The 18879-nt window shown below is 40.2% G+C and overlaps 1 protein-coding gene across 1 annotated transcript in view; it reads left to right on the top strand.

The window, feature by feature from the left end:
• The window catches only part of ace2 (angiotensin I converting enzyme 2), a 104843-nt gene extending 88003 nt beyond the window's left edge, over positions 1-16840 (top strand). Inside the window, exon 18 of the mRNA XM_028799807.2 lies at positions 16619-16840. Coding sequence (XP_028655640.1) covers positions 16619-16724 — 106 coding nt within the window. The 3' untranslated portion in view covers positions 16725-16840. The remainder of the gene's footprint in view (positions 1-16618) is intronic.
• The last annotated feature ends 2039 nt before the right edge of the window (positions 16841-18879 follow it).

The following is an 18879-nucleotide window of genomic DNA, read 5'->3' as shown; positions in this document are numbered from 1 at the left end:
CCTTCAGATCTTCTTTCACTTTCCATCCATCCTAGCTTTCTCTTCCCCTGTACTTCCATTCCCATTATTCTTTTTTCCTGCATATTCATTGTCTGTCCTCATCACATGTCCATACCACTTCTACCAACTTTCCTGCACTTTCTTAGCTATCTCTCCCACCTTTGTTGCAATTCTGATTGCCTCATTTCCTTATTCTGTCCTTTTTTGTAACTCCACACATCCATTTCAAATGATCTTTTCTGTCACATCTAACTTCTTCTTCTTTGCTTCCTTTACTACCTATGGCTCAGCTCCATACATCATTGCTGGTTTTTACCACTGTCTTAAGCACCTCACCTTTAACCTTTGCCTTAATTCATTGATCACACAATACTCCTGGTGCCTTCTCCAATTGTTTCATCCAAACTGCATACTGTGGGTTAACTCTGCATCTAATTCTCCCTTTGGGCTACCACTGAGTTTAGATATTTAAATTTATCAATTAGATAAGTGCAATATAGATGCTGGAAAGTGTAAAAAGGAATAAAAATAATACTTATAACAATTGCCATTAAAGGCATAGTCACCCAAAATTATACTTTTAGCTAATACTGTATTTACACGGTGTTGTTTATAGTGATGGCAGAAGAAAAACAGAAATACAGTAGAGTCCCGGTAATCCGAACTAATTGGGACCGAACCCTGTTCGGATTAGCGAAAATTCGGATTAGGCGGAGTTTTGTCACATAATGCCATATATTGACTTTATGAGGCGTATTAAGCGTCTGATGTGTCAAGAATTAAAGGTAAGAAATTACGTATTCTAGTACACTGCAATTTAAACTGCACTGTAGTGTGACTGTGATCGGAGGTAAAATCGATATGACGGGCAGTAGGTGAGTAGTAGCGGAAGGGCAGTGACCTAGACCCCCCGCCTAGAACTACGCATTCCTCTTGATTTCCGTTCCCAAACTATGAGTCACTGAGTCAGTGTGCCACCTGCTACTGCTGAGTGATGTGTTTTGTGCAATGTTATTGTTCGTGTGCGCGCACTTGCCCTGTGTTTTGTGAGTCCTTGTGAGTGGTGTGTAGTGTGGTTTCTTTACATTCTGTGCTTGTCCCTGCTGTTAATCATCATGGCAAGCAAACGTAAACATAAGTTGTGTACATTAAAAGAAAAACTGGAAGTGTTGAAAAGACTTCACAAAGGTGAAAGTGCCACTCAGTTATCGAAGGAATTTGGTGTCGGGAAAGCAACAATTTCCGATTGGAAAAAGAACAGAGGTAAAATTGAGCAGTTTTGCACTACCACAAGTGAAAAAACGATTGAAAAACGTAGCAAGACGACAGTGTCTTCTTACGAAAAATTGGACGAAGCACTTTTCTTATGGTTTACACAAGAAAGACAGAAAGGAATCCCTATCACTGGCCCTCTAATTCAAGAAAAGGCGCTTCAATTGAACAAGCTCATGGACGGTGACGTATCATTTACGGCTAGTTGTGGTTTCTTAGACCGATGGAAGAAAAGACACGGAATCAGGCAGCTTACAATAACTGGGGAGAAATTGTCAGCGGACAACGAAGCAGCTGTTGAATACCTTGAGGAGTTCAAATGCATCATTTCTTCCTACTCGCCCCAGCAAGTTTACAACGCAGATGAGACAGGACTTAACTTTAAAGCATTGCCTACCAAAAGTCTTGCATCACAAGAGGAACGATCTGCACCAGGATTTAAAATGGATAAACAGCGCCTAACTGTGTTGGCCTGCAGCAATGCTTCTGCCACAAATAAGCTTCCACTGATGGTTATCGGCAAATCGGCAAAACCACGCTGTTTTAAGAACATGAACATGAACTCTCTCCCTGTTTTTTACAGAAATCAAAAGAAAGCTTGGATGGATCGTGCCTTGTTCAAAGAATGGTTTGACAAGCAATTTGTGCCAAAAGTAAAGGCGTTTAACAAAGAAAATGGATTGCCTCCTCGTACTTTGTTACTTATAGACAATGCTCCGTCACATCCAGAAGAAATGCAACTTGTTTGCGATGATATCAAGGCTATTTTTCTCCCACCAAATGTCACATCAATTTTGCAGCCAATGGACCAAGGGGTTTTGCAGGCTTTGAAACAGAATTATAGAAAAATGCTTCTTCGTAGCCTACTTGAAGATAATGAAGAGCTAACAATTTTGGATAAACTCATGAAAATGAACATCAAAGATGTTATTTACTGGGTTGCTGAAGCTTGGGAAAACACATGCAAGGAATCCTTACAGAAGTCTTGGAAAAATCTCTGGCCTGAGCTAGAGTTTGTCCAAACAGTTTTCCCCCCGACAAAAGAAAATTGCGAACTTCTTCAATTGGTGAAAAGAATGCCAGGTTGTGAAAATGCAGAAGAAGAGTGCGTGGAAGAGTGGACGGCCGTTGACGACTGTGACCATGAAGAATACACAGATGAGGACATTGTGGCAGCTGTGCAGAGAACGTCAGCTGATCTCGACGCAGATGACAGTGAGGAGGAAGGGGACGCGCCGACTGATGTTGTTCCACACACTGCCGCAGCCAGTGCCCTTGATCTCGCTTTGCGCTACGTTGAGCAACACGCCGATGCAACCCCAACAGATGTTGGCGAAACATTGCTTCTTCAAGCCGTTTTAGTTCGTTGCGTCAGAAGGAGATCACTGACTTTATCTCTTAGATAATGGTTTGCTTTTTACGTTTTGTGTAAATGCTGTACAGAACATGGATTCTACATATGTGAGTAAATTCGAACTTGTTTCAATTTTAAGTAAGGCTGTATTTTGGATTTTTAGTTAGACAGCGAAATTGAAAAATTACAAGTTTCTTAAATGTACATTAAACGTACGACATAACTTGAAAAAACTTGTTTTCTTTACTTTTTTTTCCCTAGTCCTGTTCGGATTAGGTGGATTTTCAGATTAGCGGGGTTTGGATTAGCGGGACTCTACTGTAACAAAGTTCCTGACACAATAGGCTTTAAAGGAGACCAAAGCTGATCAAATGGCACAAATCCCAGTTTATCCATAATCCATATGCCAAATACCCAGTCATATGGTCACAGCATGTTAAACACATATATTTTTGCTAAAATAGTATTATGTAAGACACTTCCAGAGAATCTCCAGAATGAATTGAAGACCTATACCCCCACTTTATTACTCAGGCATTCTCCCCAGTAATATCCATTCATTGGGTACCATGGTGCTTCACGTCATATCAGCGTAGGAGAGTTCGTTCTGAAAGAGGAGTATAATTAGAGATTAAAACTTAAAGAAAACTAAGGGAAAGCATTACCAGGTGGAAAGTGTGCATCATGCTTGTGCATATCTGAGGTGCTTCAAAAAGAAGAAGATCAATTCAGCAGTTCAGTTTCACAATCTGCTGTTGAAAAATCTAGAAATATGCAGTTGAGGCTTAATGGCTGAAGAATGAGGGGACAGGCGGGTTCTCAATTCAGAAACTCGATCCCTTTTGAATGTGCTCCTTAGCTGTTAATGAGATGATTTGCTGCAAGTGGTTTATTTAACAGTTTTTTAGCAAAAATGCATGTTTTTGCAACATTGTGAGCATATGACTAGATATGTGATATATGGATAATGTGGTATGATCAACTTGAGATTTTTTGTACATTTAATATTTTAATTGTATTTGATGTTTGTTCAGTGTTGGTAATTATTGATGCCTATTGCATCAGGAACCTTATTTGCTCAATTTTCCATAAAAACGTGAAATTATTTAAAAAAAAAAAAAAAAAAAATTGTTGAGGTGACTGACCAGAGCTGTGGCCGTAAGGTGGTCGGTGCCTGTCGTGGCGGCAATCCCCAAACCCGTTGGTGGACACCGGCAGTGAGACAGGACCCTTTTGTCCTGTGGGACTCTCGAGGCAGCTGATAGGTACCGGCAGGCCAAGCGGAATGCGGCTTTGGTGGTTGCTGAGGCAAAAACTCGGGCGTGGGAGGAGTTTGGGGAGGCCATGGAGAACGACTTTCGGACGGCTTCGAGGAGATTCTGGTCCACCGTCCAGCGTCTCAGGAGGGGGAAGCAGTGAAGTGTCAACACTGTATATGGTGGGGATGGTGCACTGCTGACCTCAACTCGGGACGTTGTGGGTCGGTGGGGGGGAGTACTTTGAAGACCTCCTCAATCCCACTAACATGCCTTCCAATGAGGAAGCAGAGCCTGGGGACTCACAGGTGGGCTCCCCCATCTCTGGGACTGAGGTCACCGAGGTGGTCAAAAAACTCCTTGGTGGCAGGGCCCCGAGGTTGGATGAGATACGCCCGGAGTTCCTCAAGGCTCTGGATGTTGTAGGGCTGTCTTGGTTGACACGTCTCTACAACATCGCATGGACATCAGGGACAGTGCCTCTGGATTGGCAGACCGGGGTGGTGGTCCCCCTCTTTAAGAAAGGGGACCGGAGGGTGTGTTCCAACTACAGAGGGATCACACTCCTCAGCCTCCCTGGCAAAGTCTATTCTGGGGTTCTGGAGAGGAGGGTCCGTTGGATAGTCGAGCCACGGATTCAGGAGGAACAGTGTGGTTTTCGTCCTGGTCGCGGAACAGTGGACCAGCTCTACACCCTTAGCAGAGTCCTGGAGGGTGCATGGGAGTTCGCCCAACCAGTCTACATGTGTTTTGTGGACTTGGAAAAGCATTTGACCGTGTCCCTCGGGGAATCCTGTAAGGGCTGTTCGGTCCCTGTACAATCGGTGCTAGAGCTTGGTCCGCATTGCCGGCAGTAAGTTGAACCCGTTTCCAAGTGAGAGTTGGACTCCGCCATGGCTGCCCTTTGTCACCGATTCTGTTCATAACTTTTATGGACAGAATTTCTAGGCGCAGCCAGGGTGTTGAGGGGGTCCGGTTTGGTGGACTCAGGATTGGGTCACTGCTTTTTGCAGATGATGTTGTCCTGTTTGCTTCATCAGGCCGTGATCTTCAGCTCTCTCTGGATCGGTTCACAGCCGAGTGTGAAGCGGCTGGGATGGGAATCAGCACCTCCAAATCCGAGACCATGGTCCTCAGCCGGAAAAGGGTGGAGTGCCCTCTCAGGGTTGGTATCGAGATCTTGCCCCAAGTGGAGGAGTTCAAGTATCTTGGGATCTTGTTCACGAGTGAGGGAAGAATGGAGCGTGAGATTGACAGGCGGATCGGTGCTGCATCCGCAGTAATGCGGGCTCTGCATCGGTCTGTCATGGTGAAAAAGGAGCTGAGCCGCAAGGCGAAGCTCTCAATTTACCAGTTGATCTATGTTCCTACCCTCACCTATGGTCATGAGCTATGGGTAGTGACCGAAAGAACGAGATCGCGAATACAAGCGGCTGAAATGAGTTTCCTCCATAGGGTGTCTGGGCTTTCCCTTAAAGATAGAGTGAGAAGCTCAGTCATCCGGGATGGGCTCAGAGTAGAGCCGCTGCTCCTCCGCATCGAGAGGAGTCAGATGAGGTGGCTTGGGCATCTGATCAGGATGCCTCCTGGACGCCTCCCTGGTGAGGTGTTCCGGGCACGTCTAACCGGGAGGAGGCCCAGGGGAAGACCCAGGACACGCTGGAGGGACTATGTCCCTCGGCTGGCCTGGGAACGCCTTGGGATTCCCCTGGAAGAGCTAGAAGAAGTGGCCGGGGAGAGGGAAGTCTGGGCATCTCTGCTCAAGCTGCTGCCCCCGCAACCTGACTTCGGATAAGCGGAAGAGAATGGATGGATGGATGGATGGATTACTACAAATACTATGGATTAAATAATAAGAGATAAAAAATGCTCACCTTTAGATGGCGTATTCTCTTAATAAATCATGACTCTAACTTTATTTAATAACACATTATTAGTTCATATAAATTCAGTACTATAAAAGTATAAAAAGTACTAAATGTTATTGAATGATAGTTCATATATTGGGAACATTTTATAATAACTTTCATTAATAAGTCTTTAATGAACATTATATATGGCTTCTTTACAATTTTATTGTTTATTAATTAGTTGTAAATCTTTATTGCAGTACCTAATCTAAAGTTGAAACTATGCCACGATTATAAAGGTTTATTAATGCAAACAATTAAAGTTGTTATGAAGTGTTAGCAAACTATCAAAAATTAGAAAAAGCAACCAATGAACTAATGAAATATTTGAGCCAAAAAAATTACAGACAGAAGTATTATTAGAATCATGTAAGGTATTTGAAAGGGACAGGGTGTTCAGTTATATATCTTCAAAAGGATTTTAAATAGATGACTAATAATAAGAGTGACATTCAGATGCAATAAGTACTGTATCAGAAATAAGTAGTATTACATTTCACTAACTTAAATGTACATTTTTAATATATGATTCTGAAAGTTAAAAAGAACAAAAAACACAAAATAAATAGCATTACAACCCTAAATGTGAACAGTCTAGGACTAATCAGAGTAGTAAGTAGCAAAGAATTGATTAACAATGTGTTTGTACTTTCTTCTTCTTCTTTCAGCTGCTCCCATTAGGGGTCGCCACAGCGGATCATCTTCTTCCATATCTTTCTGTCCTCTGCATCTTGTTCTGTTACACCCAGCACCTGCATGTCCTCTTTCACCACATCCATAAACCTTCTCTTAGGCCTTCCTCTTTTTCTCTTGCCTGGCAGCACTATCCTTAACATCCTTCTCCCAATATTCCCAGCATCCCCAACCCCCGGTCGCAGCCCACAAGTGGGCCGTGGCCATCCGACAGCCAGGCTGCGAGAGAACTGCCTGCAAGGGAGACTCGCTCAGTGAAGGGCTACAGCAAAATGGCTGCCCCCTTCACTGAGGACACTTTTCAGAATGCTAGGCAGGTAGGGCTTTGCAGTGGCGCAGATAGAGGAGAGAGACCGAGCTGAGAGAAACCGAGCTGAGGAGAGATATGGACACATACTACAGGTAAAATTCCATTACAACAAATATTTTTATAACAAAATTTTCATTACAATGAAGTATTTTTATCGTCCCAACAGTTTCCCCATATGACACAAGTCTATAGAAATCTCGTTACTACGAAGTACATTCAGCAGATACTTTCATTACAACGAAGTGACCTTGAAATGCCTGAATGAATCAACCACAGAGCAGTTAGTTCTGTGGTCGCAGCTCAGTTGTGCACAACGATCCCTGAACACAGACATTGTAAAAAAAATGTCTTTCTTCGAACTTGTTTTTGTTTTTCAGTGGTATTCAGTGATACCTTTTACTTATTTCTCGTCAACATTTGAAAAACATCCATTGGAATTTAACTCATTGTCACCTTCCTATAGAAATGACAGACATGAAAAAATATAACGGTTCATATTAGAAAAAAAAACTTTACATTTTTGCAGCTCTCTATTGCGGCAAAAAGAAAAAAGATGTTACCAGTGAATTCGGAATTTCGCCATCAACACTGTCAACTTTCTTGAAAGACCAAGCAAAAAAATAAGAAAAATCTCAGGCTACAAACGTATGCGAACTGCTGCATCCTACTGTTCCTTTTTCAAGCCGAATAAAGCTGGTTTTGCTAAAGTACTGAGTCTCAGCCTCGTGTTTTGGGGTGTAAGACAAGGACTTATAGCACGACTCCGCAGAAGATACCCGTTGTTCAAGTTGGCAGATAAAGTGGCTGCATTCAAAGCCAAACTTGATTTATGGGGCCGATGATTGAACATTGGGATTTTTGATATGTTTCAAATGTTAGCAGAGGTTGTTAAAGATACTAAGCCAGGGCCTTCTTTCTCCCAGCTGGTGTATGATCACCTATCTCAGCTTTCAATAGAGTTTGAGCATTATTTCCCAATCACAAAAGACCCCCGAAATGGGAAGGAATGGATCTGTGACCCATTTGTGAATAAGCCAGGTGAATCAACTTTGTCTGTTCTTGAAGAGGATCAACTGCTTGAGGTTGCAAATGATGGTGGTCTTAAAAGTATGTTTGAGACAACTTCAAATCGCCATACATTTTGCATTAAAGTCAAGGTGGAATATCCTGAGGTTGCTTCCATTTCCAACATCCTATCTTTGTGAGGCAGTGTTTTCTGCAGTGACAGCAACCAAAACGAGATTACGGAGTAGACTGAACATAAGCAACACACTTCGCGTGTCACTGTCTTCCATTGTCCCCAGATAGGATCGTCTGGTTGCAGGAAAACAAGCTCAGGGCTCCCACTGATTCTGCATTATGATAAGTTGTATAATTTCTATTACGATATTATAACTTAAAAACAAGAAATAATTTGTTAGACAAAGAATAGATATAAAAAGTGTTAATTCTGAACAGTTGACACATTTAGGAGAATCTGAAAATAAAATAGGTGATTAGTGTTAAGGAACCAACTACTACACGCTTTTCACCAGCAGATGGCATCAATCACCTACTGAACTACAGTTTTCTAACAGGAGGACCATGGTATGATAAAATAATTCCACAAACTGATTAATCCTTCCTGCTTGGTGTCAACAGTTCAGGCTTTTGGTGGCAGTTTTTAGGTCCCAGTGCCAACGAGACAAGTAAGTCACAGAATACTTGAATATTACCGATGATCAACAGCACCTGTTCATGGTGTAGTGCAGGGGGCCAGCAACATCCATCCTGGAGAGCCGCAGTGACTGCAGGTTTTTATTCCAAACCAGTTCCTTAATTAGACACCAATCCTTGCCAATATCAGACTTTATTTAATTTTATGACTTGTTAGATACCAGATCATTCTTATTGTAGGTTTTTTTTCCTTTCCTAGGATAACATCCATATAATTTGAAGCCTTAAATGGATGAGTAATTCCCAGTCCTTTGCTATTTTTCTCTTTATTAAACCAGATAGTTCACGCTGAATATACACAGGTGTAAATGGATACAAGTTAGATTGAGAACTGCTGGGTTCCTTTGTCATTTGCATCTTGTTGCTAATAAGGAGCAGTTAAAAACAGCAAATTCAACTGTTTAAGACTGAAATAATTAAGTTAAGGGTGTGAACCTTAACAAGCATGATAACTAAAGCGTGGCGCACAAAAAAAATGAACCATCTCCAACCGGCTGCCTCGAGTTGTTATCCAGGGGGGTGCCATCACAATCGCGGAGCCTTATTGTCGTGACGGGGTCAGCAGCCCCAACTGTGCATTAGTAAGGAAGCTGTGAGCCAGTGGGTACAGACGTGCATGAAAGAGATCTGGAAGATGTATTCTTTGCAACAGAGGATTGGAATAGTGAAGGCATATGTGTCTACAGGTTCTTTTAAGGAAACACGGGACATTTTCACACAGAAATTTCCTGGTGTAGACCTACCAGCAAAGAGCAGTATTCACGAGTTGGTGAAGAAGTGGCGTAAGACTGGGTCAGTTGCAAACTGCAAACTGAATCGGGCCCCGTTGCTCGTTTCGTGTACGGGCTAAAAAAACGTATGTCGACGTTGGAGTCAGAGATGGTTCGGTTTTTCATGCGCCACCCTGTATAATGAAGGTTCAAAATGTTGCTGGACCAATAAGTGCTTCATCTACAACAATTGACTTACCCCTGGTGTAATGTTTCCATCTGCAAATGATATTTTCAGCAGAATAATACTAATAGCTAGGAAAGTCCTAAAATGTTTACAAATTTGAATAGATCGCACAGAATTAATAACATCTAATAAACTCTTTGCTGGGCGGCACGGTGGCGCAGTGGGTAGCGCTGCTGCCTCGCAGTTGGGAGATCTGGGGACCTGGGTTCGCTTCCCAGGTCCTCCCTGCGTGGAGTTTGCATGTTCTCCCCGTGTCTGCGTGGGTTTCCTCCCACAGTCCAAAGACATGCAGGTTAGGTGGATTGGCGATTCTAAATTGGCCCTAGTGTGTGCTTGGTGTGTGGGTGTGTTTGTGTGTGTCCTGCAGTGGGTTGGCACCCTGCCCAGGATTGTTTCCTGCCTTGTGCCCTGTGTTGGCTGGGATTGGCTCCAGCAGACCCCCGTGACCCTGTGTTCGGATTCAGCCGGTTGGAAAATGGATGGATGGAAACTCTTTGCTGACAGTGTCTTTATAGATAATAAAATAAATAATCAAGATTGCGTTATTGTAATTTTTGCTAAGTTAAATAGAAGGTTGCAACACTGATTAAGAATGAAAGATAAGGTCTAAAACATGTGTAAATTAATAATAACTATTATAACTGTAGGATATTACCCTTGAGACATGGAACTCAAAGGATGTAATAGCACTCATGTTTTAAGATAGTTTTTGGAAAATGTATCATTAAGAATGATTTCAAGTTGGCCTTTAATGTGAACTTTATAAAAGAAAAATGTAAGCAGTCAGGCAAACATTAATCAATGGAAAGGTGTCTGTCATTATTCTAATCTTTGGTAAGAAAAAAATAGTTTAATAAACACACATTTTATGATCTTTTGATATGAGGGGTTAGTTTTTATAGAACAGAACAAAGTGCTGTTGCCCTCATTTTCTTTGTCATGACACATGTCACTTTTACTTCAGCTCTAGACCAGACCTGACTTGCTGGGTCAGCATCTTTCTGTCTGCTAAGGCAGTATCAGTCATTACCAAATAGCACTTTTGTTGGTATGTCCACAGACCTGAGACACCACAGTCTTCTACTTTTTATCATCAAGGTCAGGGGTACTGATGGCTGTAATTCAGTTTTGCTAACTCTTGATAGTCCAATGTGCACACCAATAATCAGGAAAAAAGGCTGGGGCTTTGCCCACCAAAGACATCAGAGGACAAAAATGGTGTGTCACAGCTTAAAGGTTAATCTTTCTGTCACCCACTGCTGTTTATTAGAGCTAAGAAAATCTTAGGGGGATCATCACACTAAAATTCATTCATTTGCAGGTTTTCTTGAGTGTCTTGATTTTACTAGCTTTTTCAATTAATATATTGATTATACTGTATATATTTATTAAACACTTACTAGCACTGTTTTCATGAAGATTAATTTATGACAAGCACTGTTTCTATTTGCACAAGTTATTTATTCTGCTATACAATTTATAATAAACACTGTACCGTTTTGCACAAGAATATTTGTCAGTCTCCTTAGTATCCTCATTTGCTACTGGTCCATTCTCAGTCCAGGAACTACCAGTTGCCCTGACGATGGACAATGCTACGTGTGGGGCATCATAGGCACGAACAAAAAACCAAAGTGCATGTCAAAAGATAGTCTTAAATAGTGTAATGCACTTGTGAGGTATAAGTACTATCCTTTAGGGCTCTGTATTAAAAGAAGGGTATATATAACAACACTAGAGAAAATACGACAGGAGAAAATCCTTGCAGACTGACTCCACGCTATGGATTATGTGTTGTGAATAAAGCCTGAAGGAGTTTGATCTATTCACCTATAGCAAAGACAAATTGAGTAGCAACAAGATAGATCACTTGTATAATTGAGAACAGAGTTATGGTAGATGGCAACTATGATTGTAAAATCAGTTCATCAAAAGTTGAAAGCTGGCTAAGAGTGGATGTTAGAATATTTATTTTGCTGGAGATACATGAGTAAAAGTTATGTAGAAGCATAGTTCATAGTAGTACCCAGCAATCAATCAAACGTTCACCCAGTGAATAAAATTTGTACAACTATGAAAGTTTAATAGCACTTTCTCATTAAAACAACATGTTTACATTATTATTTCAGATTCTGAGTCTTCTTTATTAACCACTGTAAAAACAGAATTGTAACCTGCTGTAATAAGCAGTAGCACTGAGCAGTTTTGATTTTATGTAATAAGTGTAATTAATAATTAAATGAGTTAATTAACTGAGTTCTCCATACCAGCTCTGCCTCTGTACTTATGATCTTTCAGAAAACTATTGAAAACTGTTGAAACTTACTGAATGATAGGTCAGAAATGTAATTTATAATTTTCTCACACAGCCTTTCACAAATAAGAAATGGGCAATAGCTGATATTTTTTGAGAAAGTTAAAATTAAAACATGTTCAAATACAATGTTAAAATTAAAAATGTTTAAAATACAATTAGAGTGGCAAAATAAAAAAGAAAAAGAAGAGACAAATTACAAGTTGAGTCTATTGTCATGTGTACATAATGTATTGTGTGATAAAGTCTGAGGATTTTATTTTGAGTTGTTAACAATGCTGTTAATTTATTCTTCCTCATTCCCTATGAACAGCTATTATGTAGCAGTTTGCATTTCAAATACAGGTATACTTACAAAGGACATTCCAAAATGTCCAAATTGTGCCCAAAGTGTCAATATTTTGTGTGGCCACCATTATTTTCCAGCACTGCCTTAACTCTCTTGGGCATGGAGTTCACTAGAGCTTCATAGGTTGACACAGGAATCCTCTTCCACTCCTCCATGACGACATCACGGAACAGATGGATGTTAGAGACCTTGCGCTCCTCCACCTTTCGTTTGAGGATGCCCCAAAGGTGCTCAATAGGGTTTAGGTCTAGAGATATGCTAGGCCAGTCCAGCACCTTTATCCTCAGTTTCTTTAGCAAGGCAGTGGTCATCTTGGAGGTGTGTTTGGGGTCGTTATCATGTTGGAATACTGCCCTGCGGCCCAGTTTCCAAAGGGAGGGGATCATACTCTGCTTCAGTATGTCACAGTTCATGTTGACATTTATGGTTCCCTTAATGAACTGTAGCTCCCCAGTGCCAGCAGCACTCATACAGCCCCAAACCATGACACTCCCACCACCATGCTTGACTGTAGGCAAGACACACTTGTCTTGGTACTCCTCACCTGGTTGCCGCCACACACGCTTGACACCTTCTGAACCAAATAAGTTTATCTTTGTCTCATCAGACCACAGGACATGGTTCCAGTAATCCATGTCCTTAGTCTGCTTGACTTCAGCAAACTGTTTGCGGGCTTTCTTGTGCATCATCTTTAGAAGAGGTTTCCTTCTGGGACGACAGCCATACAGACCAATTTGATGCAGTGTGCGGCGTATGATCTGAGCACTGACAGGCTGACCCCCCACCCCTTTAACCTCTGCAGCAATGCTGGCAGCACTCATACGTCTATTTTCAAAAGACAACCTCTGGATATGACGCTGAGCACGTGCACTTAACTTCTTTGGTCGACCTTGGTGAGGCCTGTTCTGAGTGGAACCTGTCCTGTTAAACCGCTGTATGGTCTTGGCCACCATGCTGCAGCTCAGTTTCAGGGTGTTGGCAATCTTCTTATAGCCTGGGCCATCTTTATGTAGCGTAAAAAAATCTTTTTTTCAGATCCTCAGAGAGTTCTTTGCCATGAGGTGCCATGTTGAACTTCCAGTGACCAGTATGAGAGAGTGTGAGAGCGAGAACACCAAATTTAACAAACCTGCTCCCCATTCACACCTGAGACCTTGTAACACTAACGAGTCACATGACACCAGGGAGGGATAATGGCTAATTGGGCACAATTTGGACATTTTTCACTTATGGGTGTACTCACTTATGTTGCTAGTGGTTTAGACATTAATGGCTGAGTGTTGAGTTATTTTGAGGGAACAGCAAATTTACACTGTTATACAAGCTGTACACTGACTACTTTTACATTGTATCAAAGTGTCATATCTTCGTTGTCCCATGAAAAGATATAATAAAATATTTACAAAAGTGTGAGGGGTGTACTCACTTTTGTGAGATACTGTATAGTGTTCACTGCTGTATTGATGCAGATTTAGTATACATCCTTCATGAGATATGTTTTGTAACTCTCACGGCCTGATGTTGCAATTGGGACAGCAGAAGCAGGTTTCTTTCCATACTTGCTTTAAAACATCTTTTCTCTTGCTTTCGCATGAGAGGGTAGAATGTCAGTGCCTGACATACACGAGCGACATGTCTTTTTTCAACTACTACATCACAAGGCTTAGTGACTTCCACATTTCCCCTGACACAAACATAACTTGCTGCTTTGTGAACATTGCTTAGGGGACTGCTTGATCACAATCATTTTGCCTTTTTGACACACACCTACTTGCACCACTTCAACCTTCAGATGAATGAATTCACTAGGCAAATCATTGCATTTTTGTTGTAGAGTGGTATATTCATCACTTTCACTATCCGTGTAAATGTCTAACGACCCTTCATATAGTCGTCATTCAAGCTTGATTATCAGTATGTTCTAAAACTGATTTTATAGCTTCTCAGTCACATGCCATTGTGTTTTGGCTGATGGCTCTGCCCCACTCATGAATATGTGTCAAAACACATAGAAATATTTATGATTTTTTGTAGCATAATATTATTTTATCCACTCAATGACAACAGAATATTACAATCATATGAAAAAGTTTGGGAAACCCTCTTAATTCTTTGGATTTTTGTTTATCATTGGCTGAGCTTTCAAAAGTAGCAACTTCCTTTTAATATATGACATGCCTTATGGAAACAGTAGTATTCCAGAAGTGACATTAAGCTTATTGGATTAACAGAAAATATGCAATATGCATCATAACAAAATTAGACAGGGGCATAAATTTGGGCACCCCAACAGAGATATTACATCAATACTTAGTTGAGCCTCCTTTTGCATATATAACAGCCTCTAGATGCCTCCTATAGCCTTTGATGAGTCTCTGGATTCTGGATGGAAGTATTTTTGACCATTCTTCATACAAAGTATATCCAGTTCAGTTAAATTTGATGGCTACCGAGCATGGACAGCCTGCTTCAAATCATCCCATAGATTTTCGATGATATTCAAGTCAGGGGACTGTGACGGCCATTCCAGAATATTGTACTTCTCCCTCTGCATGAATGTCTTTGTAGATTTCGAACTGTGTTTTGGGTCATTGTCTTGTTGGAATATCCAACTTTGTGACTGATGCTTGAACATTATCCTGAAGAATTTGTTGATATTGGGTTGAATTCATCCGACCTTCGACTTTAACAAGGGCCCCAGTCCCTGAAATAGCCACACAGCCCCACAGCATGATGGAACCTCCACCAAATTTGACAGTAGGTTGTAGGTGTTTTTCTTGGAATGCGGTGTTCTTCTTCTGCCATGCAAAGCACCTTTTCTTATGGCCAAAGAACTCAATTTTTATCTCATCAGTCCAAAGCACTTTGTTCCAAAATGAATCTGGCTTGTCTAAATGAGCATTTGCATACAACAAGCGTCTCTGTTTGTGGCTTTTTTCTCATCACCCTGCCATAGAGATGTTCTTTGTGCAAATTGCGCTGAATTGTAGAACGATGTACAGATACACCATCTGCAGCAAGATGTTCTTGCAGGTCTTTGGAGGTGATCTGTGGGTTGTCTGTAGCCATTCTCACAATTCTGCGCATTTGCCACTCCTGTATTTTTCTTGGCCTGCCAGACCTGGGTTTAACAGCAACTGTGCCTGTGGCCTTCCATTTCCTGATTACATTCCTTACAGTTGAAACTGACAGTTTAAACCTCTGAGATAGCTTTTTGTAGCCTTCCCCTAAACCATGATACTGAACAATCTTTGTTTTCAGATCTTTTGAGAGTTACTTTGAGGATCCCATGCTGTCACTCTTAAGAGGAGAGTCAAAGGGAAGCACAACTTGCAATTGACCACCTTAAATACCTTTTCTCATGATTTGACACAACTGTCTATGAAGTTCAAGGCTAAACAAGCTAATCCAACCAATTTGGTGTTGCAAGTATTCAGTATTGAGCAGTTACATGCATTCAAATCAGCAAAATTACAAGGGGACCCAAATTTTTCCACAGCCAGTTTTTCACATTTGATTTAATTTCATACAACTAAATACTGCTTCACTAAAAATCTTTGTTCGGAAAACACCCCAGTACTCAGATATTCCTAGGAAATGAAAGACATACCACTGTTATCTTTTTTGTTGAAAGTAGAGTAAATTATTATGCAGGCTGAGAGGGGTTCCCAAACTTTTTCATATGACTGTATACCAAGGGTTATTCAGGCTTAAGGCTATAAAGTGGATCACAATCCTAATACTGTGTTCATTTTTTGTTCATATTGTTTTGATCATTTTTAATGCCAAAATACTCTATTCTTTTTCATTCTTATTTTAGAATGCATATGTAATTAGGGCCGGTGTGTTTGGGTGGGCTGATGAGGTGATAACATGTCACCAAAGTTTGACTCGACTTTAACCATAATTTCATAGAATTCTGAGCCTGATTCTTGCTAAGGATGTTAACAAAGTTTCCCAGTTTTAGAATTAGCAAAAGCTTTCATAATTAAAATTTGAAGTACTAGGCCAATTACTAAATATTTTTTTTATTTCATTCTTTATTTTGACATTTAGAGAGCTAGTGAGGTGGGATTAGACAGCTCCATCATGTTGCCTTTTATGATGCTGCTAGTGGTTTCACTGATTGATACAACATCTTCACTAATAAAGGATATGAATTGAAGTGTGATACTCCCTATCTAACCACTAAAAATAGCACAAAAATAATAAGAAGCCAACACAGGACAGTACAGGACAGCTTTAAATTTAATCTTTTTTACATTTGTTTTGGTCATCCAGTATGTTTCAGATTAAAATACATTGGTTATAATGCATTTTATATGCTGGACATGACGTTTTATATACAGTATTAGGAATGCTAATAAAGACAATTTAGAATCACCTGAAATGTGCATACAGCTGGCTGTACTATTGTAAGTCAGCCAACAGATGTGCTGTAAACAGGCAACTTAGTAAACTTTAACTTCTGTTTGTTTTTTACACAGGAAAGCAAAGCAAGATGAGGCCACAGAAAACCCTTATGCAAGCACGGAAAATGGCATATTAAATGGATCTTTTATCAATGAAGACAGTGCTCTCACAGGACTTTAAATGTATTTTTACAATTGCTGTATTTTATTCAAACATATGAAAATATTTTTTGAAAAATTCCCCAGTGTTCTTATAAATACAAATCAAAATGTAATAGCAGTCCTGATAAACTGATACCATACTGTACTGTCACTGATCTAATAAAGCAGGACTTTAACTCAAAAAAGTCAAAGGTCTAATAATTTCAAGCAATATTTGAGATTTTTAATTAAGCACATTTTTTAAGAATTTCATTTAGAGCACAATGAGGCCTCATAAATGTTTTTAAAAAATTACAAGTAAACAAAATGAAAAAGTATGATTTCACAGATCTGTTTTGGTTTAACTGATTGAAATCTTTCAGCAGCCATTGATAGGACAACTTTTTAAAAATGTTCACGGTATTTTATTTGATTTGTGCAACAAATCACCAAACGCTGAAAAAGAAGATATACAAGAGGTAATGGGACTGAATGTTTGAAATGGGTTGTGGTAACACTCCCTCCATAACTACCTAGTAGTTTGTTATTTAATCGCTCGTGTACACAGCAAAACTTAGTCTCATTTTCATCATTAGTTGTATTCTCTGTAATTGTGAAACAGTATGTTTATCATTCTCGTCATATTACATTTTAAGTTATAAACAATTGTGATGAGAACAGACTGTTCAACCCAAAAAGCTCATCCATCCTATTTACATAGATTGTCCCAAATAATATCATTATGAGATTTGAAGATAACTAAAGTGGCAGCCTTTTCAGCAGCTCCGTGTATGACTGTATATGTATGTGTACTTTTCTACTTTTATTTTTCTATTTTTATTTATTGATCACTCCTACCTTTTTTTTGTGAATTTCCCATTGGGATTAATAAAGTATCTATCTATCTATGTATCTATCTAAAGTCCTACTTTCTACCATAATAGTTGGTAATATATTCCATATGTCTTTGGTTCTTTGTGTGAAACTTCTTGAAGGAGCAATAGAAACATACAAATCATTAAGTAATGTAGCACTTAATTTGTGCACACCATCCTCAACTGCTGATTTAAGCATTTTTTCCTCACTCCCAGCACTTAAAATCTAACAAAAAAGTTGCTGTTAATCTCCTTTACTGTGTAGTATGTTCGGCTATGGCTACCTCATCGTGTTGTCCACACGTCAAAGCTTTTAATTCACCAAATGAGGTGTCATCATCATCACAGGACAGTGTCTCTATTGGTGAGGCCCACATTGATGAACTAAAGAACCTTATGCTGGAACAAATGTCAAATAACACCATATAGACTCCAACTACTGAACTCAGAACAGAGATAAATTTGATGAAGTCTGAAAAGGCGAAAAACAGTGCATGAGGTTCACATTTTACCAGTCTCTTCTTTGCATCACAATAGAGAATTAGTCACTCATAAAGAAGAGTTTTCAGCTATGAAATTAAAGATGACAGATGTGGAAGATAAGACTAGAAGATACAACCTTAGAATTATAGGTTTACCAGAAAATTCTGAAGATAGTGGCCCGGATGGATTTATCACCCAAGCATTAAAAAAATACATTCCTCACCAGCATTCTTGAATATGTTCACATTGGGTTTATGCTTTAATATCTTCTGTCTCAAAGCCATGTGCTTTCATTCTCTGGTTAATCTACTACACAGTATCATGCAATAGGAGTCTTAAAGTCCAAAAAGTACTTCCAAAAAACCAATAGATGGGCAAATCTCATACTAAATCTCATACTGATGTAGTGACCATTAGCCATTCAGTATTGGCCGTGCACTCCTTCAAGGGACTCCGGGCTCTCTTCCCTCTCTCTCACTTGCTCTGGCTCTCCCTCACTTCTGCCTTCTCTGCCCATTCTTTAAACTCCTTTTCAATTTAATTTTCTTTTTGTTCTCGGATCTCCTTTTTTCCCGATTAGACTCCTTTTATTTTTTCCCTTTCATGTGTTGGCTTTCTTATATACCTCTGTGAGTGCAGCGTCGCAAAGGCAAACTGCAGGAAGCCGATGAAGCAATTGAGACAGGCCGCACCCTCACATGCATGTAGTGATGGGCAGAGTGAAGCCTCACGAAGCATAGAAACATTTAAATCATTTGTGTCAGAAATCGTATCAAAGCTTCAAAGCATTTGACACTCACCTCTCTAGTGACACCTCCTGGCCATTTGCATTAATGT

This window comes from Erpetoichthys calabaricus, chromosome 4, assembly GCF_900747795.2.
Source record: "Erpetoichthys calabaricus chromosome 4, fErpCal1.3, whole genome shotgun sequence".
Taxonomy (NCBI): Eukaryota; Metazoa; Chordata; class Cladistia; order Polypteriformes; family Polypteridae; genus Erpetoichthys; species Erpetoichthys calabaricus.
Note: the sequence above shows the minus strand (reverse complement) of the source record. Positions and strands in the feature narration are given on the sequence as shown.